This window comes from Trichosurus vulpecula, chromosome 4 (assembly GCF_011100635.1).
Source record: "Trichosurus vulpecula isolate mTriVul1 chromosome 4, mTriVul1.pri, whole genome shotgun sequence".
In the NCBI taxonomy this organism is placed as follows: Eukaryota; Metazoa; Chordata; class Mammalia; order Diprotodontia; family Phalangeridae; genus Trichosurus; species Trichosurus vulpecula.
This window is the reverse complement of record NC_050576.1, coordinates 403,232,770-403,257,392: the sequence shown is the minus strand read 5'-3', so window position 1 is coordinate 403,257,392 and position 24,623 is coordinate 403,232,770. Positions and strand designations below refer to the sequence as shown.

The 24,623-nt window shown below is 39.5% G+C and overlaps 1 protein-coding gene across 2 annotated transcripts in view; it reads left to right on the top strand.

Annotated features, from left to right (window-relative positions):
* NSUN3 (NOP2/Sun RNA methyltransferase 3) overlaps positions 1-14,754 on the top strand; it is a 74,184-nt gene extending 59,430 nt beyond the window's left edge. The window contains exon 8 of one of the 2 annotated variants that reach the window (XR_005010161.1): positions 14,287-14,374. Coding sequence is in view for 1 of the 2 variants with exons in the window: in XM_036754316.1 (XP_036610211.1) it covers positions 14,287-14,554 (268 nt within the window). In the remaining variant the exon portion in view is untranslated. Of the gene's footprint in view, positions 1-14,286 lie in introns of both variants that reach the window. The other variant, XM_036754316.1, reaches the window with a different exon arrangement.
* Positions 14,755-24,623: the final 9,869 nt, after the last annotated feature.

Genomic DNA, 24,623 nt, shown 5'->3' with positions numbered 1-24,623 from the left:
AGGATAACCCTATCTTGGGTTATTCAGAGGCTTTAAAGGTTTTTCAAAATACAAGTGAAATAAAACCACTAAGCACATTCTCTGTTAAGCCCATAAAATAGAAAATAATCATGATTTGTCATCTCTTTCACAGAAGTTATTTGTTGTCTGTATTTACTCCTGTAGAAGCAAAATTTCAGCCTTTCAGCAAAAAGAAAATTGAATTCAGCAATAAGAAAGAATAATCTCTAAAAGAATTTAATAATCTCACAAGGTGATTCTGATCAATATTGAAAGACACTGAATTTTTAATCTGCATTTACAAACTACTTTTATAATAGATAGTTTATTTCTAGGAATTTGATTCAGGAATATCCCAACAGGCTTTGAAAAATGTGTTTAGAGAGACTAGACTGCTTCCAGGAGCCAAGATGGCGGAGTAATAAGTAGGTTGCTCTCACCCTCCTTTATTGACCTCTGAAAGCCCAGAAAATATCACCCCAGGAAAAACCCTGGAGCAGCTAAGCCAGCAGAAAGATGGAGTTGCAGCAGTCTTGTACCCCAGGAAGCTTGGGGGATTAACAGAAAAGGCCTCTTTCACTCTGGAGGAGGGGGAGCAGCACAGGATGGGAAGCATCCCAGCAATCCAGTGGCAAGCCCCACCTCAGCAAAACTGGGGGAGATCCCGAGCCCCTTGGTGGTGGAGTAAGCAAGTACCAGGACCCCCCTTCCCCTGTTCTGTCCCCAGTGCCTCAGCACAGGCATGGGTTCCAGTAGACACCAGCTTGGAAAACCACCGTGTGCGTTGGCATTCTCCAGAAGCCAGATCTCCCTGTGCTTCAGCACAAGTCCGAGAGGCTCAGCTCCAGGCTGGCAGGCATCCTCCAGCAGCCAAACACTTGAGTGCTTTAAAGAAGCCCAGGTAAGCAGGCATCCCCCAGGGGCCAGACTCCCTGACCCCACCCCGAGGGCTCCAGTGTTACTGACCCTAACTCCATACGAGGTAAGCTGCCAGAACCCTATAGCCTCTAGCTGCCAGCACCTGAAGCCCCACTACACAGAGCCATTGACCAGGTCCCAGGCTGCAGCACAAGAAGCTTGGGTCAGTGCCCCTTGTGCTCCAGCAGGAGAGCTCAACTTTAAAAGCCAGGAAATAGGCAAACACCATGAGCAAAAAGCAGAAACGGACAACAACCATAAATTCTTATTATGAGGACAGGGAAGATCAAGGCACAAATTCAGAAGAGGACAACATTGTCAATATACCCACATCTGAAATCTCAAAGGGGAATATGAAGTGGTCTCAAGCCCAAAAAGCCTTCTTGGAAGAGCTCAAAAAGAATTTTAAAAATCAAATAGAGATGGAAAAAAACTGGGAAAAGAAATGAGAGGTATGCAAGAGAGAGTCAATAGTTTGGAAATGGAAGGACAAAAATTGACTGTAGAAAACAATTCCTTAAAAATTATAATTGGCCAAATGGAAAAAAAAAGTCTACCGAAGAAAACAACTCCTTAAAAAGTACAAGTGGCCAAATGAAAAAGGAGGCACAAAAACTCACTGAAGAGAACAACTCCTTGAAAAGTAAGATGGGCCAAAAAGGAAAGGAGGTACAAAATCTAATAGAAGAAAACAATTCACTAAAAATTAGAATTGGGCAAGTGGAAGCTAATGATTCTATGAGATCTCAAGAATCAGTCAAACAAAAGCAAAAGAATGAAAAAATAGAAGAAAACATAAAATATCTCAGTGGTAAAACAACTGAGCTGGAAAATAGATCCAGGAGAGAGAGTTTGAAAATTATTCTCTAGCTGAAAACCATAATGAGAAAAAGAGCCTGGACAGCATCTTTCTGGAAACCATTAAGGAAAACTGCCCTGAGGTCCTAGAACAAGAAGGTAAAATAGTCATCTAAGGAATCCACTAATCTCTTCCTGAAAGAGATCCCACATTGAAAATGCCAAGGAATATTGTAGCCAAATTCCAAAATGACCAGGTCAAAGAGACAATACTGCAAGCAGAAGGAAACAATTTAAATATTATGGAACCATACAGGATCACACACGACCTTGCAGCTTCTACAGTAAAAGATCAGAGGGCGTGGACTATGATATTCCATAAGACAAAGGAGCTTGGATTACAACCAAGGATCAACTACCCAGGGAAATTGAGCATAATCTTTCAGGGAAAGAAATGGCTATTCAACAAAATAGGGGACTTTCAAACCTTCCTGATGAAAAGATAAGAGCTCAATAGAAAATTTGATCTTCAACTACAAAACTCAAGAGAGGCATAAAAAGGTAAACAGGAAAGAAAAAAACAAAACATTTTATTAATAAGGGCAAACTGTTTGCATCCCTGCAAGGGAAGATGACACTTGTAACTCTTGAGAACTGTATTGTTATTACCACATTTTAAAGGGGTATAGATAGATAGACAGATAGCCAGACAATGTTGGTATGAGTTGATTTCCGTGTGATGATGAAAAACCTAATGAGGGAAGAGAAAATAAGGAGGCACACAAGGGTAAATTACATCACCACCCCCTGCTGCCCTCTTGCTGTGAAGATAAAATGAGATAATATTTTTAAAGCACTTAGCACAGTGCTTTTTGTGTGGTACTCAGTATTGCTATATAAGTACTTAATCTCCCCCCTCCCCTGGGGGAAGAGCAAGTTGATGAGAAACAGAGAGTGGAAAAAAATGAAAGAGAGGAATTGCTGGAGAACAAAAAGAGAAGTGTTGGAAATAAATTGCTGTAAAAGCCAAGGAGCTTGAGGAAAAATTACAGACTAGGAAAGAAATGTAAATAAAACAAAATCCAATAAATGTCTGGAGGAAGAAACAAAATCAAACATTATAGAATCGGGAGAAGAGGCATGTAAAAAAAGAATACATGAGATGCAACAACTTTATGGGCCTCCTAATTAATAATTGGCTCAAATATTCATATTATTTTAATGAACATCTAGTAATAATACAAATATTCCTATTGTATTCTAAATAACATTAGTAAAACATTTTTATCTTTATCCTCCTATCTACCAAACTCAGTAAAATAACCTCTTCCTCTACATTACTAGAAATGCAGTAGTGGCTCCAGACATTTTCCATGGAATCAAAGTTGCTAATCCTAATTCCAAGAGCCACCTCGGCTTTCTGCATGACTACAAATTTATCCATGAAATACATTGTATTGACAAATAATACATTCCATTAAACAGTTAATTTTTTAGGAGGTTGTTAATGCTACCTGTACTGGAAAGCAATTTTTTCCCGCACTTTCCTCAATAAGTTCTTATTTTCTTGGCGAATTTAATTTCTTGAAATGCTAAGGCCTCTGTCCTTACGTGCTTTCCATCCATTCTGTGGCAAAAATTTTGTGAAATTTGAGGGGTTTCTCCCATTCGGAATCTGTGTTAGTGGCACTCAGACCCTAGGAGCTAGCAATAACTGCTTTGATCTTGACATTCGCATTCTTTGTTTTGGTTAAGATAGAAGAAATGTTAAAGAAATGCCTCGTTGCAAGGAATCATAGATAAGAGGCAAAAGTTATTAGTTGCCTGTCTAGATAAGGGAAGGAATTTTAAGGAAACTGTTATATGGAAGTGGAAGTTAATGCCATAGCTGGCATTATGCCATAGCTGGCATAAATGTTCCATTGCAGTGTGGAACAAATGTGTGTTGCCTTCCTGGTATTTTGGATATTTGCACCAAAATTTCAAAGAAACTCCTACGTCAGCATTTCCCAAGACTCAGCATAATGCAAAATAGATTAGTCCTCGTAATTGGGAAATTCCACAGGCTAACTCCAGTGAAAAACAGTGGCAAAGAACAGAGAAATAAAATAAAAACACATAGGTGTTAACATAGCACCATATAAAACTACTATAAAACCTTTGTCACTGCTTTTGCAAGCTAGATGGGTTATTTTATGCCTTCCTTGTAAGTTTCTACTTTGCCATTAATTAAAATTAGTATCAGTATTAGTATTGTTACACTCCTAATTTTCCTTGTTTTTTGTGGTTTTACATATTGAGCTCATATATGCTAAAAAGCCGATTATAGCTCCTTTGAACTTGTGCAAAACTGGTTCCTTGACTCAGAAAAAGTTCTCATCACCAGAGTTCTTAGCATTGTCAGATGGCTTAATGTCAGAAACAGCCATGGTTTTGGAAATAACATGAGAAAGATGCATTCGCATCTGCTTTGCTATTGTAGCCTATGGATCACTGGGCCTTTCTAGCCCTAAAGCTGAACACTTCTATTTGTGTTACCTCGCCCTATGAGAATGCAGACTTCTTTAGGGAAAGAACCATCTTGCTTCTCTCTCTCTCTGTCTGTCTCTCTCTCTCTCTCTCTCTCTGTCTCTCTCTCTCTCTCCCTCCCTCTCTCTTCCTCTCCCTCCTTCCCTCTCTCTCCCTCCCTCCTTCCCTCTCTCTCCCTCCCTCTCTCTTCCTCTCTCTCCCTCCCTCTCTTCCTCTCTCTCCCTCGCTCTCCTCCTCTCCCCCTCTCCCCTCCCTCCCCCCTCTCTCCCTCTCTCCCCCTCTTCTTTCCCTCCCCCTCCCTCCCTCCCTCTCTTTCCCTCCCTCCCTCTCTCCTCCCCCCACTCTCCCTCCCTCCCTCCCTCTCTCTTCCTCCCCCTCTCCCTGTCCCTCTCAAATTCTCTCACTCAATTAAACCACATGATTTACTGACATTTCCATATCTATTAATTTTCCTTTTTCTTATGTGAAAAATGAATATCCTTACAGAGTATAAACAACAAAACATAGGAAGTATTTGCTTCCTTCCCTAATCTGACAGTATCATTCCAAGAAAGTTGTAAAGATTTTCTCTTAACAATATAGTTGACATCAGCTCTGTACATTGCATTTGCCTTTTTTCTTTTGTTTAGCCTCAGTTGTCACATTACCAATCTCTAAATCTTCCATTTTGCAAAAGCAAAATAGCATTGCTTTTTTGCCCTAATCTTAAGTGTTTTCTTTCTTTTTTTTTTTTATAGTAATCTTTTTCTTACCTTCTGATAGATAGCTGGATATCTGTTTCCGTGTTATGGTGCTGATTAGAATATAGTCAAGAGTTCTAGGCATACAGATCTTGATGTTCTAAAAGTATTTTATTATCTTCATTTCTGCTCTTTAAGAGAAATGGAGCCTTCTTTATTCCCTTATGAATTTTAAAATAACGTACCAAAGTTATCTTTTAAAATGTTAAGGAAGGATCATGACTAGAAATGGGAGGGGGGCACTTAAGCTGTATTTTAAAAAATCAGTTTTTTTCATGATATAGGGTACATATTAATGGCTTAATAAATGCTTGTTGATAGATTGATGCTTTTCATCTTTATATCAGTCATTTCCTACTCTCTCTTAATACTGAAATCTTTCTTTTGACAAAGAAAAACAGTTAAGAATGTCCTATATAGAGACTATCTGCCAGTGTACACAGTCCTCAATCCTAGCAGTCTCTCATGTCTCTTCTGTAAGGGAGGAAGTATATTTCATTGTATCTTCTCTGGGACACTAATTTGTTTTTTTCATTATTTAGATTATGACTTTTTAGATTGTTATTGTACTTTAAGAATTCACTGGACTAGGACAATTATATATTTAGAAAGGTGGAGGTACCAGCAAAGAGAAACTCTATTTGAAATCTGGTTTTCACTAACAGAGTGGAATCTGTTGTTAGGGTTGAAATGATGGTAATTCTTGGGGGAACTGACCATTCCCTTGTGATAGAGGAAAGGAAAGCCCGATACATACTCTAAATTTTGGGAAAGAGGATTTCAAAGAGTCCAGAGGAAAGATAGATAGGAACCCATGGTTTAAAGTACATCAAGGGATATCATCCCAGGAAGAATGGGAAATGCTTAAGAAAAAAACTTTCTAGACACAGTTGTCTAGAAAAATGATGAAAAAATGGTATTTGTTTGAAGAGACCAATATGAGTGCGTGGCAAATACACCAACTGAGATTTTGTTTTTTATTTTATTTTGGCTTAATTCAGCAAACATTATTGAGCATTTGCTATGCACAAGGCCTTTCATATAGGCATTTGGAATGCAAAGGTGAAATACTACTCAATCCTTGATCTCAAGCCTATAAACTCTGAGGATCTTTCTCCCAAATCCCCCTCTCACTGATGAGTCAGCCCATGACTAAGGCTACATTTTTTTCTCCAGGATCTACAGGTACTTCTGAGGGGTTGGAGTAATTCTTTCTAATGCCGTCAGCTTGAACCCCCATTCGAGTGTGTTCTCTCCGGCAGTAACTGCCATTAAATAGTGCCCCAATTTCATTTAACTCATTAACATCAGTTAGCTTTTACAAAGGGATATTTCCTGAGAAGATGTAGCAAGAAAAGAAGTACAAACAACTTCCCACCTCCCAAACCTAGTTGCCGTTCTGACCCCTATACTATCACTTTGGATCCTGGGAAAGTGGGCTCAAACTTGAAGCAATTTCTTCCAAATCATTTACCTGCCAAGTTAGCTTATGAATGTGGTACACCTGGTGGATGAGCCCTTTCTTCTTGTAGGATCCAGCATCTTGGCTGCATGGTTAACTTACTGCTGGGGTTGTTTCCAGTCATTCCTTTGAGCAGTGCTGGCTTAGATTCTGGGTTCCAGGATTCTGTCAGCTTACTCTCTCAACCTTTCAGAGATTACAAGGTTACAATATAATCCATTATTTCTTCATTTTGGAGCAGCAGGAAAGAACAGATAAAATAGAGTCAGAACAAAAGCAATAGCTTCAGGGCCATAGCCTCCTGGGCCGGGTGTTGACAGCCAGGATAAGGCCATAGGCAACTGGAAGAAGGAGGCTGCCACCTCTCTGCAATAGCAGGGCCTCGTGCCCTTCGTCTTCATTGGGGCTTCAGATGAAAAAGGCTCCAAGGTCCCTTTCTCACGTAGACCTACAGCTGTTGGTTCTCCTTGATTACCCCAGGAAAGGGGGAAATCACCAAATCATCTAACTAGTGTCTTTTGTAAACATTTACAGTATAATCTGGCTTCTTTAAGGCAGTGATTAGTGTGGTAATGGTATCCATATTTTCATAATTTCTTTCTTTTACAAATGCATGTGGTTCCTCTGTTGTGCAGTTTAGTCCCATAGGCAATCTGTGAGATCCAACCAGTATGAGAGGATTATACTTCAGAGTTTCAGTGTCTTGGAGGGGGGGCGGGGATGCAAAGAAAAGTGCAGTGAAATTACTCCAGCTTGAAAGAAACTTGAGGGAATTTAGACCCCTCCCCTCAAGCACAGGACCAAGTGCAGGGTGAATTCCTTCTGGATGTTGTAGTCAGACAGGGTACACCCATTTTCCAGCTGCTTTCTGGCAAAGATCAACCTCTTCTGGTCTGGGGGCATACCTTCTTTGTCCTGGATTTTTGCCTTGACATCCTCAGTGGTGTCACTGGGCTCCACTTCAAAGGTGATAGTCTTGCCAGTCAAGGTCTTCACAAAGATCTGTATCCCACCTCTGAGATGAAGGACCAAGTATAGGGTAGATTCTTTCTGGATGTTGTAGTCAGGGGGCAACAATCTTCCAGCCACTTTCCAGAAAAGATCAGTCTCTGCCAGTCTGGGGGGATGCCTTCCTGTATTGGTAATTAAGGAGGTTTCTTAGCACTTATTCAGTCAAGTGCCCTTGAAGAGTTTGGCCTTTGTTGCCTTGATTAAATTAGGAGTTCTTGATGACCTCCTTGCCTCAAGGGAAAGCCTAGATTACATGGGTTTGAGTGACACGTTTATGACATCAGAGGCTTTTAGACCACGTGGATTTGTCGCATTTTTGTGACAACTTTACGTCACGTGGGTGAGTTGCATGTGTGACTCACCCTTGACCCTGCACAAGATATATAAACCCAGAGGTTGGTATTCTCCCTTGGGGCCCTCACTCTTGGAGGTGCATTGATGTGGAGATTCTGGACAGCTGTAGTTAAGAGCCCTCCAGCTTGTAAACCTGGATGCTGGGATTTTGTTAAACCCTGGTAACTGTGCATTGAGATTTGAATCAGACAAGGTCTGTCTGTTGATGTTTGTAATTTGTTTGTATTTGCTCTGAAGTTCAGGGTGCTGGCTTTTTCCCCAGAACTAAGTGAATGATATTTGTATGTTTGAATAAACTGAGATTGTTAACCCCTTAATATTGCTTTCCTTAGTAAAGCAGATCAAAAAACCTGTGTTGGCAGTTTTCTGCGTGCTGGATATTGGTGGGTCTTACACTCCTACAGCAACTGCTAGCAGATTGTTGCAGTACTTCCTTGTCCTGAATTTTGGGTTTGACATTCTCAGTTGTGTCACTGGGTTCCACTTCAAGGGTGAAGGTCTTGCCAGTCAAGGTCTTCACAAAGATCTGCGTTATTAAGTGGTGGCAACAGTGACACACGCTGAACAACAGAGTCCATTGGCAGATCTCGTCAGTGTCTTTTGTTGTTGTCGTTGGCTCTTTTCTGGGGAAGATAGAGTATAATAGCAGGCAGTTAGAGGTCTCAAGCCCTTCTAGAAGCCCAATTTTATGGAAAGCTGGATTCTTTTGGGGAGGAGGGTGCGGTCGATATTGTTTATTGAATTAAAAAAATAAAAAACTCCACTTGATTCAGTAAAGTAAAATGCAGTCTTCAGGATTCTTCCAAGAAACCATACCAGAGCGGGAACAGGCCGGGGGCTGAATTGCTGGCTGTGGTGGCAATCTGCAGGCCTCTCGGCCCAGGACAGGAGTCTGTCTAAGCTAGGTGAGATAGAAGTGCAGAGCCTGAGACCATGGCAGCAGCTACTTCTGAGGCTTTCAGCCTACAGTGTAAAGGTTTGAAACTCACCTTCTTGAACTTCTGGGAGCCATGATGACTGAATAAAAAATAGGTGCTCTCATCCCTCCCTTGCTCACCTTGAATGACCGAGAGAATACTGCCCTAGAAAAAACCCTGGAATAGAGGAGCCAGAAGTGGGAATTCAGGAGTCTTTTAGCTCAGAAGGCTGGAGAGACAGGCCCCTCTTGTGGTGGGGGAAGGAGACCAGTGCAGGAAGGGAGGCATCCCAGCAGGCCCCACCTCAGCAGACCAGCAAGAGTTCCTGAGCCCCAGGGGGGTGGAGCCTGCAAGTGCCAACACCAGCACCCCAGGCATGCCTTCGCACAGCCAAGGGAAGTGATAGAAACCAGTGCAGACAACAGCTGAAACCACCGGTGCTGTAGTGCATCCCTAGGGGAGGAGGAGACCGCCAGCAGCCAGACTATTTCTCCCGCACACCTCATCCTGTGAACCCAGGGAAACTCAGAAAGACTTGACCTGGCCTTGACCTTGGCACACACCAGCCAGCTCCAGCGCAGCACCAGATGAGTGGTAGCATCATATAGCTTCTAGCTGACAAAACCAGAGGCCACAGCACACAAAGCCAGGAGCCAGGCCCCCCCCCCCGTTCCCAGCACAAGAAGCTTGGGTCAGAGCCCCCTGTACCCCAGAAGCAGAGATCTACTTTAAAAGCTCGGAAAAAGACAACCATCATGAAGAAGTAATCCAGAAAAACAAAGCTCATTGACTCTTACTATGGAGCCAAGGAGTATCAAAATACCAATTCAGAAGAGGACAACATTGACACTATAGCCACATCTGAAACCTGGAAAGGGAATATGAACTGGTCTCAGGCCCGAAAAGCATTCCTGGAAGAGCACAAGGAGGATTTAAAAAAACAAATTAGGTAAGAGAAAAAAAGAACAAATCTTTCAAAAGTAAAATTGGCAAGAAGGTTAAGGAGGTATAGAACCTAACTGGAGAAAATGACACCCTGAAAAGTAAAATTGGACAAATGGAAAAGGAAGTACAGAAGCTAAATTAAGAAAACAATTTGTTAAAAATCCGAATTGAGCAAGTAGAAGCTAAAAATCAAAAATCAGTCAAACAAAATCTAAAGAATGAAAAAAAATAGAAGAGAACATGATATATCTGATTGGAAAAACTGACCCGGAAAATAGATCCAGGAGAGATAATCTAAGAATTATTGGTCTTCTGGAAAGCCACGATGAAGAAAGAGCCTGAACAGTATCTTCCAAGAAATCATCAAGGAGGGGCAGCTAGATGGAACAGTGAGTGGAGCAATAGCCCTTAAGTGAGGAGGACCTGAGTTCAGATCTGGCCTCAGACACTTGACACACTTACTAGCTGTGTGACGTTGCGCAAGTCACTTAACCCCAATTGCCTTGCCTTCCCCCCCTACAAAAAAATAAATCATCAAGGAAAACTTCCCTGAGGTCCTAGAACCAGAGGGTAAAATAGTCATCAAAAGAATCCACTCATCACCCCCTGAAAGAGATCCCAAATTGAAAACTCCAAGGAATATTGTAGCTAAATTTTAGAATTATCAGATCAAGGAGAAAATACTGCAAGCAGCCAGAAAGAAACAATTCAAAGATTGTTGAACTACAGTCAGGATCACACAGGACCTTGCAGCTTCTACCTGAAAAGATTGGAGATATTGGAATATGATATTGTGAAAAGCAAAGGGGCTTGAACTACAACCAAAGATTAACTGCCCAGCAAAATTGAGCATAATTTTTCAGGCAAAGAGATGGACATTCAATGAAATAAGGGAATTCCAGACCTTCCTGAGGAAAAGGCCAATGCTCAATGGAAAATTTGATCTTCAAATACAAAACTCAAGAGAGACATGAAAAGGTAAACAGGGGAAAAAAAAACCAAACCAAAAAAACTTGTTGCTATTCAGTAGGGTCAAATTTTTCACATCCTGATAATCAGATTATATTTTAAAAGGGATATACATAGAGGGTGTGAGTATAAATAAAAAACATAATTAAGGTGTGCAAAGGGATGGCTCTGGGAGAAAAGGTCAGGAGGAGGTAGAAAAGGGTAAAGTATATCACATGAAGAGGCACAAAAACATAGTATAGTAGAGGGAAAGACGGGAGGGAGAAGAGCAGTGTTTGACCTTTAAGGCTCTCATCAGATTTGGTTCAAGGAGGGAATAACATACTCTGATAAGTATACAAATCAAACTTGTCCTACTGTACGAACACGATTACAAAATACTTCTTACACAAATAAAGTCGGATCTAAATAAATGGAAAAACATCAGTGGCTTGTGGTTAGGCCTAGCTAACAATAATAAAAATGAAAATTTTACCCAAATTAATTTACTTAGTGCCATACCAATCAAACTACCAAAAAAGTTATTTTATAGAGTTAGATAAAATAATAACAAAATTCATCTGGAAGAACAAAAGATCCAGACTATCAAGGGACTTATCAAAAAGAAATTCTAGGGAAGGAGGCCTAGCCATACCAGATATCAAACTTAATTATAAATCAGCAATCATCAAAACCACTTGGTACTGGCTAAGAAATAGAGTGGTGGCTCAGTGGAATAGGTTAGGTACACAAGACACAGTAGTCAATGAATATAGTAATCTACTCTTTGATAAACCCAAAGAGTCCAGCTTCTGGGATAAGAACTCACTATTTCACAAAAACTGCTGAGAAAACTGGAAAATAGTATGGCATAAATTGGGCATAGATCAATATTTCACTCCATATTTCTCCATATACCAAAGTAAAGTCAAAATGGATTCACAATTTAGACATAAAGGCTGATACCACAAGCAGTTTGGGAGAGAAGGGAATAGTTTACCTGTCAGATTTATGGAGAGGGAAGAATTTGTGACTAAACAAGAGATAGCATTATGAAATGCAAAATGGATAATTTTGATTGCATTACATTGCAAAGTTTTTGTACAAAGCCAATGCAACCAAGATTAGGAGGGAAGCAGAAAATGGGAAAGAATTTTTACAACTAGTGTCTTTGATAAAAGCCTCATCTCTAAAATATACAGGGAACTGAGTCAAATTTATACAAACACAAGTCATTCCCCAATTCATAGTCAAAGGATGTGAACGGAATTTTCAGAGGAAGAGATTGAAGATATCTATAGTCATGTGAAAAAATCCTCTAAATCACTCTTGATTAGAGCAATGCAAATCAAAACAACTCTCAGGTACCACATCTCACCTGCCAGATTGGCTAATATGTCAAAACAGGAAAAAGATAAATGCTGGAGAAGATGTGGGAAAATTGGAACACTATTGCATTGTTGGTGGAGTTGTGAACTGATCCAACCATTCTGGAGAGCAATTTGGACCTATGGGCTTTCACCTAGCAATACTACTTCTAGGATGTATCCCAAAGAGATTATACAAGAGGGAAAAGGACCATATGTTCAAAAATATTTATAGCAGCTCTTTTTGTGGTGGCAAAGAATTGGAAATCAAGGGGATGCCCATCATTTGGGGAATGGCTAAACAAACTGTGGTAGATAATGTAATGGAATACTATTGTGCTATAAGAAATGGGGAATATATGGAGTTCATAATAACCTGGAAAGACCTACATGATCTGATGCTGAATGAGAGGAGCAGAACCAAGAGAGCATTGTACACAACCACAGACACATTGCTTCTGTGATGGCTAACTTTGATAGGCTTGGCTCTTCTCAACAATGCAAGGTTCTAAGACAGCTCCAAAAGACTCATGATGGAAAAAGCTATGCACATCCAGAGAAAGTATTAGAGTCTGAATACAGATTGAGGCAAACTATTTGCTTTCTCTTTTTTCATTTCATTTTGTTTTATTTTAATTTTGGTTTTGTTTCATCTTTCTCATGCTTCATTTCATTGATTATAATCCTTTACAACTTGATTATTGGAAAAATAAGTTTAATGTGAAGGTATATGTAGAACCTATATCAGACTACATGCCATCTTGAGGGGGGAGGGGGGAGGAGAGTTAGGGGAAGAAAATTTCAAACTCAAAAACTGGTGGAACTGAGTGTTGTAAACCAAAAAAAAATATATTTTTTTAAAAGAATCTTCCAACGTGGTGTTAGAGATCACAGAAGATTCATTGATAAATTGCAAGAACACATAATTTTTACTCCTTAACAATTGATCATCAAATCTCACTACATACAGAGGATTTCTCAAGGTTCCTCAGGCCTTTCACACCTCCAGGCACCTACCTTGCTGAGACTTTCACTTGCTATTTTAATTGAGAAAGTAAAATTCATTTTCATGAAGCTCCCTCTTCTCCACTTCATCTCAGAATCTATTTTGATATCATCCCCACCTGTCTTCTATACTTTCATCTCTGAGAAAAGAAGGAAGGAAGGAAACCTAGAAACATACATTTGTTAAACACCCATTATGTGTCAGGTGCTATGCTAAGCGCTTTATAAATATTTCATTTGTCATAACAGACCTGGGAGGTAGGTGCTCTTATTATCCACATTTTACGATTGAGGAAACTGAGGTAGAGATTAAGTGACTTGAGATTCATAACCACATAATGAGGAGGCTGAGTTCTGAAAAGTCAATTAGTTCTATTCAGCCAGAGTTTACAAGTGATTAAACTAACCTTGTTAATGGGTGGGGCGAAAACACCTTTGGACCCACTTATCCTTCTAGCTATATGAATCAGCCTTCAATTTCAATCTGCTTTAGGTGTTCCACTTCTTAATCATATAGATGACCACTTGTTACCAGTATATTAAATTTCTACTGGCATAAGTGTGAGTGAAAAATCAGACAACTTAGTAATGTAAAAAGGTACAGGTTTGATTTCTATTGTCTTTTTAATTGTCTTTTTGTCATTAGGGTACCTCAAAGAGCATTAACTATAGGCAGCAATATGTTTGTAAATGTTTAACAATCAGCTCTCCAGGGAAGAAAAGTGCGCCGAAATACTCTTAAGCTTAATTCACGTTAACATTTTTCCATCCCTTTCTTAAATCTAGACAGTCAGTGAAACAATAAAACAAGTCCTGATTTGTAGCTTTTGCCTGTTTCTGAGGTATAAATGGTCACGCTGATAATTTAACAGTTAGCTCCCAAAGGCTGGATTGAGCACATCCCTGAATGTAGGCCTGTATGTTTGGGATAGTTTGTATAGTTTGTAAAATACTAATTGCTAAGATGAAAAATGGCAGAGCTGCAAATAAAAAACAAAATAGAATATGCAATTTCAATAAAAGACAAATTTAATTATGGTAGAATTAACCAAACAAGAACTTTTACTTTAATCTAATTTCAAAAATTGAAAGTAAGAGATAAATTATAGAATATGTTAAGGTGTACCTTAAACTAGAATTAAAACTTGCAGAAAGACCTAACTTATTTTTAAAAAGCTAACAGTATTACTAAGAAAAAGTTTTTCATTATGTTAAATTTTTTCACTTGATAGCCTCTTGTTTTCCTTTAACTTAAACCAACATTCTGTATATGTTTTTCTAATTACTTGTAGGTCTGCAATCAAGGCATTGCGTCCTGGAGGATCACTGGTTTATTCTACGTGCACCCTTTCCAAGGCAGAAAACATTGATGTAATCGATCAAATCTTAAATTCTCATAGTAACATATTCCCAGTGGACATGAAGGAAATGGCCATTGCATGGTCTCATGAGTTCACATTTGCTCCTAGTGGACAGAAATATGGGTTGTTGGTGCTTCCAGACAAAGATAAAGCCTGGGGCCCGATGTTTGTAGCAAAATTAAAGAAATCAGTACCCTGAACAAATGTTTTGTAAATCATATTGACAGATTGTTCTTTTTTTGTACGAGCTGTACATAGGGATATGTAAACAATTATGCTGATACTATTCTTAGGTCTTTGAAATTTTAGTCTATTAGATTAGCATTTTGTCTATATTTGAATCTATATCTGAAGCTTTTTTTTCTTGGAAATACATCATTAAAAATTATTTAAAATGGTTGCAGGTGATAATTTATTTTGCCCAGTATTTTTCTGGATTTTACTTGATTTGTGTTGATGTTTTAAACCTTGAGGAAAATTAATATTTTTAAATTAATTAACTTTTAGTTTTCTACATTCACTTCCATAAGTTTTCAATTTTCTCTGCCTCCCTCCTATACCCTTCCCCAAGACGGCATGCAATCTGACATAGGCTCTACATATTCATTCTTAAACATTTTCACATTAATCATATTGTATATAAGAATTGGAATGAATGGGAGGAACCATGAGAAAGAAAAAAACAGAATAAAACAAGAAAGTGAGCAAACAGTATGCTTTGATCTGCGTTCAGATTCCATATTTCTTTTTCTGGATGTGGATAGCATCTTCCATCATGAGTCTTTTGGAGTTCTTTTAGGTCCTTGCATTGCTAAGAAAAGCTAAGTCTATCAAAGTGAGTTATTGCACAATGTGACTGTTAACTATGTACAACAGGGCTGTCCAAAACATGGGCCGTGCGCCACCATGCGGCCTGCCTGTGTCCACCACAAGCACAGAAATTGACAGAAACGCTTTAGTTAAAGCATTTATGTCAATTTCCAAGCCCTTAGTAAACACAGGTGGGCCACGTAAAATCACAGACAGCCCTGATGTACACTGTGCTCCTGGTTCTGCTCACTGCACTCACCATCAGTTCATGTAAGTCCAGGTTTTTCTGAAGTCCGCCTGCTCATCATTTCTTATAGCACCATAGTATTCCATTACGTTCATATACCACAACTTGTTCAGCCATTCCCCAATTGATGGGCATCCCCTCAATTTCCAGTTCTTGGACACCACAAAAAGAGCTGCTACAAATATTTTTGTACATGTGGGTGTAACAACAGTTGGAGTAGCTGCTGCTGTGGGGGCATAAGACCAATAACACCAGCACGCAGAAGGGTTGCTAGTATAGGTTCTTTGATCCACTGTTCTAAGGAAAGCAACTTTCAAGGGGTTGACAATCTCACTTTAATTAAGCATACATATATCATTAAGTTAGTTCAGGGGGAAAAAGTTAGCACCCTGAACTTCAGAGCAAATACAAATTGAAATTACAAACAAAATTAAAAACACAGCAAAATAGCACAGATCAACAGACAGGCTTCTGTCTGTCTGACCATAGACATTACATACATAGTTACCAGAGAGAGAAGCAACAACATCTGGGTTTTCAAAGCTGGGGGAGGGGTTTCTCAGAGTCTCAGAGTCTTGTCTGGCCAAATCACCAGTACTTTTCCAATAAGTGTGCCCCCAAAACAAACCACCAACCTCAGTGCTTATATACCCTGTTCAGGTCCCTGAGAGCTCAGTGCTTACTTAGCAAAAGGGTGTAGGGAAAGATCTTTAATCACTACTACCACATCATATACATTGTTTCCAATCGATGACTCTTCATTCAAACAGTGTCGAGAAGCACTCTAAAACAAAAGACCCCACTCTGCTTGCCATTACACTTCAAAGGTGAGACTCATCAAAGGTACTTGATTAACTCAGTGCTCAGAAGCACTCCAAAACAAAAGACAACAAAAGGTCACACTTTACCTGCCTTACTGCTGAGAAACACTCCTAAAGAAAAGACAAAGGCAAAAAGTCCCACCCTGCTTGGCATTATAATGGGTGCTTTTCCCATTTGTGTGATCTCTTTGGGATACAGCCCTAGAAGTAGTATTGCTGGGTCAAAGGGTACACACATTTTTATAGCCCTTTGGACATAGTTCCAAATTGCTCTCCAGAATGGTTGAATCAGTTCACAACTCTACCAACAATGAATTAGTGTTCCAATTTTCCTACATCTTATCCAACATTTATAATTTTCTTTTTTTGTCATGTTTAGTTAATCTGACAGGTGTGATGTGGTAGACGAGAGTTATTTTGATTTGCACCTCTCTAATCAGTAGTGGTTTAGAGCATTTTTTCATATGACTATAGATAGCTTTAAATTCTTTTTTTTTCTTCTAAGTTTTCTTTCTAAGTTTTATTTTCTTTATTGAACAGAGATCTATTTTATTTATTTTATTTATTTATCTGTTTTTATTTTCTTCTCGTTTTAACTGCATTGGGAGAGAAAAAGAAAAAACAAATTCCTCACAACACATATTCATAGTTGAGCAAAGCAAATTCCCTAACCGGCTATGTCAAAAGAAGATATGTGTTATTCTGTACTCTGAATCTGTCACCTCTTTGTCAGGAGGTGGATAGCATAGCTCATTATTGGTCCCCTGGAATCATGCATGGTCATTGAATAGATCAGAGTTTTTCTAGCTTTTAAAGTTGATTGTTTTTACAATGTTGTTCTTATTGTATGAATTATTCTTCTGGCTCTTCTCATTTCATTCTTCATTGGTTTATAAGTCTTAAAAATTATTTTTATGATGTTGATGTTTTAGTATAAATTATTCTTCTGGTTCTCCTCACTTCACTCTGCATCAGTTCATACAAAAGAATTGGAAGAAAAATTTCCATGTCTCTTTGAAATCACCTACTGTAATACAAGGAAAATTAGGAACCCCTGAGTAACCCCTAGCTACTGACAAGCCCCCCCAGAAAGAATGGATTCAGATATCTTTGGTATTTAGCAAACCCCCCTGGGACTCCATGGCTCCTTCCTGAAATGTCAATAGATAGGACCATCCCACTGAGAGATAACCTGGCAGATCCTGTCTAGCAGATATCCCTGAGACTCCTTGGTTCCTTCCTGGAATGTCAATAGATAGGACCATCCCACTGAGAGATAACTTGATAGACCCTTCCTGGGAGATATCCCTGGGACTCTGTGACTCCACCAAGGAATGTAAATGAGATTATCCCACTAGTACGATAACCTGACTGAATCTTTTGATCAGCCAGGACCTTTGTTCCTCTTCCCCCCTACTCTGTACCCCCATATCCTATATAAGCCAAGCCATCACCCCAACACATTGGCCATTGATTTGTGGTGCCGTACCCCGATGGCCGCCGGCTAATAAATTCTCCACTTAAAACTTATACTCTGTGGTGTGTCTCGCTCGCTTCTGGTACAACATTTTGGAGGCCCCAGCGAGATGTGGCGGTATTTCGTGTTACCGCCCTGGAGACACACACAGAATTCCGGACCTCAACAGGGAGTCTCTGCCCCCGATCCACCTTCTCTCACTTCAGAGGGCCGGCTCCTGGGGATTTCTTTTCCTAGGACTCTGATGTGGAGTGATGGTCTCGGAGAATGGACTCTTTGCTGACCTGTCCCTTTTCGGCCTACGGAGAATTCTGGTTTTGTAGACCTCTAGAGGTAAGGTTTTTCTGGTTTGGTTTCTGGTTTGGGGCTAGCCATTTGGGTCTCTGATACCATGCTAAACCCTGACGAGGCTGTGGTACAGAGCTAGGAAGCTGGGACGCCACCCTTCCTATTGGGGTGTGGGAAGATTGGGGTGTTTTCCTTGAAGAGGGAACCTGGTTTATTTTCTTTCCTCTGAGGGGACCTGCTTAGCCCCAGTTAACTCATGCCATTGGTTATATGTTTTGTGTTGGGTGTGGGAAGATTGGGGTGTTTTCCTTGAAGAGGGAACCTGGTTTATTTTCTTCCCTCTGAGGGGACCTGCTTAGCCCCAGTTAACTCATGCCATTGGTTATATGTTTTGTGTTGGGTGTGGGAAGATTGGGGTGTTTTCCTTGAAGAGGGAACCTGGTTTATTTTCTTCCCTCTGAGGGGACCTGCTTAGCCTCAGTTAACCCATGCTACCGGGTCTGTTTGGGTATGGGAAGATTGGGGGTGTTTTCCTTGAAGAGGAAACCTGGTTTATCTTCTTTCCTCTGAGGGGACCTGTTTAGCCTCCAATTAGCCCATGCTGTTTGTCTCTGTTTTGTGTTGGAGGTGTGAGAGAGATTGGGGGTCGTATCTTTGAGGAGGAAATCTTTCCTCTGAGGGGGCCTGCTTAGCCTTCAGTTCGATCCACACCGTGAACTTTGTTGTGTTTTGAGTTCGTCTCTGTTAGCGTGTCTGTGTCAATTGTGAAATGTCTATGTTTTGTTAAAAAAATCTGAAACTTAGGCAGCCAGAGATATCAGGCTGCCACTAGGGAAACAGACTCCCTTCCTTGTGGCTCCCGTTTGGCCAGCGTGGAACCACGGCGAATGGGCTAAAATTTGGCAAATTCTGGGTTTTAAATTGTTAAAAAGTTTGGAAATTGGTTAGTTGAATTTGGGAAGAAAGAACTCCTGAAATTGTAAATCCATTCCAGGAGCTCACTCTTGCTGGAAACATCTCCTCCCAATGAATGCCTTCTGGCTAAAACCTCAGTTATAGTCTTCAGCGGGACTCTCGCATTTGTCTTAGTCCCGGATTCCCTTAGATTCAAGTACAAAAGAGGTTTTTGGGAGTGAGCAAGGGGTGAAGTTTACCTGAATTACAATCATTGAGATCTTTTCACTAGGGCTGCAGTAAAAGTTAGAGCAGTTAAATCAAACTCCTCTTCTCCCGGATCAGATTAGTAGAGAATGCAGGAGAACTGTAGGGAAAAACTTAAATCGCCCTCCCCACCGGGCAATGAGGAGAGGGATAGAAAGTCACAGACTCACAGTCAGTCCTGTGCCCCTGAGTACCTTTGTAGCCCGTCCTTGTGGTAAAGTTTAAAAGGTAAATTTATGAAAGAGAGAGATAGAAAACCTGTATAAGGAATTTAGGAGGGTTGTAGAATAGCAGCTTGAGATTACCTGTCTAGTCAGGAGTCCATGTGCTCCTCTTGGCTGCCATGTGCTGCTCCTGGCCTCACCCTTCCCCCACCCTCCACATTGAAAGGTTATCAGAGCTGAAGCTAAAGGAAACTTGTAAAGAAACAGGGCTGGTTAGTTAGTGCTTGGAAGGGTAGGCTCCTTGCCCTCAAGGGGCTGCCAGGCTCTACCTAGGGAGGAGCCCCTTTAGAAAACTAAAAGGGATTTTTTCCTGCTCTTATCTTCCTTGGGAGTCCGAAAAAATCCTTTTAGGCATTTTTGTATAAGATGAAGCTTGGAACAAAATTAAGTTTCTCTTTCTTTCATAAATTCATTCATGGCCAGGCAAAAGTTCCTATACCTGGACCAGAGGTAGTGGTGCTGAAGAATATACAGCTAAATAAAGTGAATTTGGGATGTTAATGTATTAGTATATGTGATACATGTATTATATATTAATACATTAATATATAATACCAAAAGTAATAAGCTGAATAATTTTTATATGTGTATCTGGAAATGCAATAGACGTCATCTGAAAATTATTGTTTCTGTATTTCTAAACTTGCATTGTGTTCCCAAAATTCTCTTAGATTGTGAAATTTGAGAAGACCATTGTGTGGTAAGAAATGATATTATAGGAATTTTAATCTGATTTTGATATATGTGAATTGGGTTTTTAAAGGGATGTGATAAAATTTGGAACTGTTATATGTGGTTATAACAAGTAAATAATTAATAATACTGATATTTAACCATGAGAACAGACTTTTTGCGTGAAAAAGTTTTCTATTATGAGAATATATCTGGTGATTTAAAGTTATAGTTTCAAATAATGATATGAAAGATTCTCCGTGCAAGGAGATTTAGAAATGTGATCACCTAAATTGATAAAAGGGTTGTTTCAAGTTTTAAAATGCATAATTATGTTTAGGGCTCTGGTACATTTCTAAATTGTGTAATGTGACAAACAGATGTATCAGCAATATTAAAAAATGTGGTAATCTTTTACAATGCAGAGAGTATTGGGCCTTAGAAATTAAAATGTTACCACTAGTGGTTATGAATCAGATTTGATTTGCTTATCCAACTCAGTTATGATCACTAGATTGGTAATTAATTGGAATCTGTTTCAAGTTTTAGATACATGATAATTGCTTGCGGTGTACTTATTTCTAAGTTTGTTATTATATACAAATTGGTTAACATCGCATTACCTGTGCTGTTAGAGAATAATTCTCTTATAATCTGGATGTTGTTAGATTGAGAATCGTAGTTAGTTAAGATGAGGTTGTTAACTGGAACAAGAACTTTTGAAACCATCTAGTCATGAATTCTTATCAATCTTGTGTGGTTTTCTGTGTAGAGGAATTCTTATGAAAAAAAAAAAGCTTTTTCAAGTCCTGGTAAACCTTATTATTGTGATAAGGCTAATTAATTGAGTATGTAATTTATAGATATTAAGTGTCCTCCCATTATAACACTTTTTGATTAAGGAACTTTGCAATGTCTAGGAATTCTGTGCAATATTTGAGAATGAGGACATTTGGCACCAACTTAGTTAATGAATCCCAGCATTTAAGGGTTAATTTGCTTTAAGGAAAAAGGAGATGTCTATCATTTTAAAACCTTCTAAATAATTGTGTTCAGGAAAGTTTAGCGAGCATGCCTTTTAACATCTGGATAAAAAAAAAAATCCTTATTAGAATTATTAGAATTGATGCTTATCTATAGAAGGGCCCATTCAATGTCTTATTCAAGTTTTTTTTTGAGTAAGGAGGTTCCAAACGACAGTCTGAATTCCTTACTCCTCCCCGCCCTTAGTTTAGATAAGAAGAAAAGAATTTCACCTTAGCCCACCTGTCAGAAGGGAAGGAAAGGAGAGGGGCAGCAATAAGAGGACAGTAGGGGTCAAGAAGCCTTCAACCTGGCTTCTTAAAAAAAACTGATAAGATTAGACTAAGACTTGAGATGGGTTTGGCCTAGTAGTTAATTAGTGAAGTCTGCCATCTGATGGAGAAGAACCCACCCTCAGGGGGGAGGTGAGATGGCAGATCTTTTTAATAAGTGTTCCTTCTTTTAGAATGAGTTATCACGAAAAACAAATCCCCTTTCTTGTGTCTTTGTGTGTTTAAGAAGCTGGAATGGGATTCCAGTATACACAGTTATGACAATGAAAGTACTAACTTATGAGTTGTTTTGTCTTATGGTTGAAATGTAAAGAAGACTTAGTACTAGGTTTGAAAGATTTGGAAAGGTGAATTAAGGTTGAGGGAAAATAGGAAAGGCAGATAAGAAAGTTTGGGGACAAATGGGAGTTAGCTAAGCCTCTCTTGTCCCGAGAATGATAGTTTCAGATGGTCAAAGTAAGTTGGAGATGAGTGTGAGGAAGTATTTAGAAGATGGAAAAGTTATGTAGCTTGATTTGATAATTATTAGCTCAATAAAATTTGGGCAGTCTTATCTGAAGGATATTTATTTGCTATTTAAGATTTTATGGGACTACAATTTAATATTATCTTAAGCTCTGATTACAGGACTAGGTCACATGAAGCCGGTAATGGCACACCAGGTGTTACAAGCTGAGAATTTTTTAGGTGGGTCTGCCTGGGAGCAGTCCTGAAGACGACCTTGGACACAGCCTAGGTAGGATCTTCCTGACTTTATTTCCCAACTCTGCTATTTCCTTTCTGAAAAGGAAAGTCCCCACCTGGTTACACCTAAGCCCTGCTTTCAGCACCTGGTGATTGTAAGATTGGCTATCAGATATGACTGGTGCCTGCAATCAAACAGAGCTAAGGAAGTTCTTTCCTTCTATTACATAGTCCCTCGTTTCTTTCATAGCAAATTTAAATTATTAAGAAGTTTTGTAAGCACTATGCTAAATCTGTTAGGTAATAGATGAATATTGAAATATCTCTGAGTTATTATAATAGGATACAGGTATGATACAGCTTACAATTTTAACTTAGGTTCATGACCAAATAAAACATTGAAATAATATAGGGATAACATCCTCCAAAAGGGGAAAATGATTAGGCAAAGCAAATAAGGCAAAGATGTAATGTGATAAATGTCTAATAAAAGGAAGGGATAGCGAATTTTGAAAAAAGGCAATTGATTGATTCCCCTAAGAATTATGTACAGATGTGTATGATTGGCTCTAAAAATTTATCAATTCTGGAAATTCGAGCTGTTAAGTGTGTTTTGGTAATAAGATCTTAAATTTGGATGCTAATACAAGAAAATTGTATAAGATAATGATGGTACAGATGAAAATATATCCCCTTTGTAAAGTATCTGTAAGTTATAGTAAGTTAAAATTGTCTGAGAATTTTTAGATCTGAACCAGAGAAGCAGAACTCTCTTTTACTATCAAGGGACCAGATAACTACAATCAGGCATCAGGGATTTTAAAATACTGCTTTAAATGAACATTGTGAGGAGTGGACATCTGGGCCTATAGAAGACCTTGCCCCTGCGGTTCAAGAGCCTGAGAGGGACAGCACCGGATGCGGACGGCTTTCTCACGGGATCCGGAACCAGAACCTGAGCAAAGACCTGCTTTTTTCCCTTCTGCGTCCTTGTGTTCCCAAGACTGTTTTTCCTGAACTTTTATTATGTTCCCTCTGCTTACTTACAATTAGTTTACAATTCCTGCCCGTCCCTGGGGATGTCCAAATACAGAAAAGGGAAAACCTGACTCCACCTAGATAGGGATTTTAAAACTTCATTCACCCTGTGGAAAAGAGTTTTTTTTTTTTTTCCATACCTTTAATTGGTCTTTAGGCGAAACTTTCAGTTTACCTTTGACTAAAAAGGGGGAAATGTGGGATGTTTTGGGAAATGTGGGATGTTTTATGCCATTTTTTTAAATTTCTGGAGTGCAGTATCTGGGGAGGCTCCTTGGACTCTCCTTGAGTCTTCCAACTAGGTCTGGCCTTCCCCTGGGGCCAACGACCTAGCATTCCTTTTATTGTCACCCCTGCTTAGCGTTTTGGTTGGCCTCCTAATTTTATTGCTATGCCCCATCAGGTCATTCCTTTTTCAAGGATTTGAAATCCCCATGAAAAAAGTGGGGAATGTAATACAAGGAAAATTAGGAACCCCTGAGTAACCCCTAGCTACTGACAAGCCCCCCCAGAAAGAATGGATTCAGATATCTTTGGTATTTAGCAAACCCCCTGGGACTCCATGGCTCCTTCCTGAAATGTCAATAGATAGGACCATCCCACTGAGAGATAACCTGGCAGATCCTGTCTAGCAGATATCCCTGAGACTCCTTGGCTCCTTCCTGGAATGTCAATAGATAGGACCATCCCACTGAGAGATAACTTGACAGACCCTTCCTGGGAGATATCCCTGGGACTCTGTGACTCCACCAAGGAATGTAAATGAGATTATCCCACTAGTACGATAACCTGACTGAATCTTTTGATCAGCCAGGACCTTTGTTCCTCTTCCCCCCTACTCTGTACCCCCATATCCTATATAAGCCAAGCCATCACCCCAACACATTGGCCATTGATTTGTGGTGCCGTACCCCGATGGCCGCCGGCTAATAAATTCTCCACTTAAAACTTATACTCTGTGGTGTGTCTCGCTCGCTTCTGGTACAACACTACTTCCTTATTTCTTATATAGCACAATACTCCATCACATTTATATGACACAGCTTATTCAGCTATTCCTTAATTGTTGGACATCCTCTTAATTTCCGTGTTTTCTTGAAACCACAAAAATTGTTGCTATAAATATTTTGCACATATAGGACCTTTATGAGATATCTTTTGGATATAGGACTGGAATGCTATAGCTGGGTTAAAAAAGTACGTATGTATTGTTCAGTAAGGTCTTGGAACTTTTAAGTTTAATTTTTTAATGAACAGAAATATTGTTTTATCTGCTGCGTGGCACCTCTGGGTTAGTGGAACCAGGTAGCCCAAAGATTAGTTCAGTTTTTCGGTTAACCGGAAAGAAAAAGAAATCCATCTGGCAAGGAAGAGATGGATTAACCTTGCTGAAACTAAAAGTTAGTTTTAGATGTGTCATGGTCTCCTTGCTGTTACCTTAAATAATTTGGTATTTTTCCTAAGTGGGTCATTGAGGAATTCATTCTTGTTTTACCTTAATCCAGGAATGCCACCCAAGTTTAAAAATAC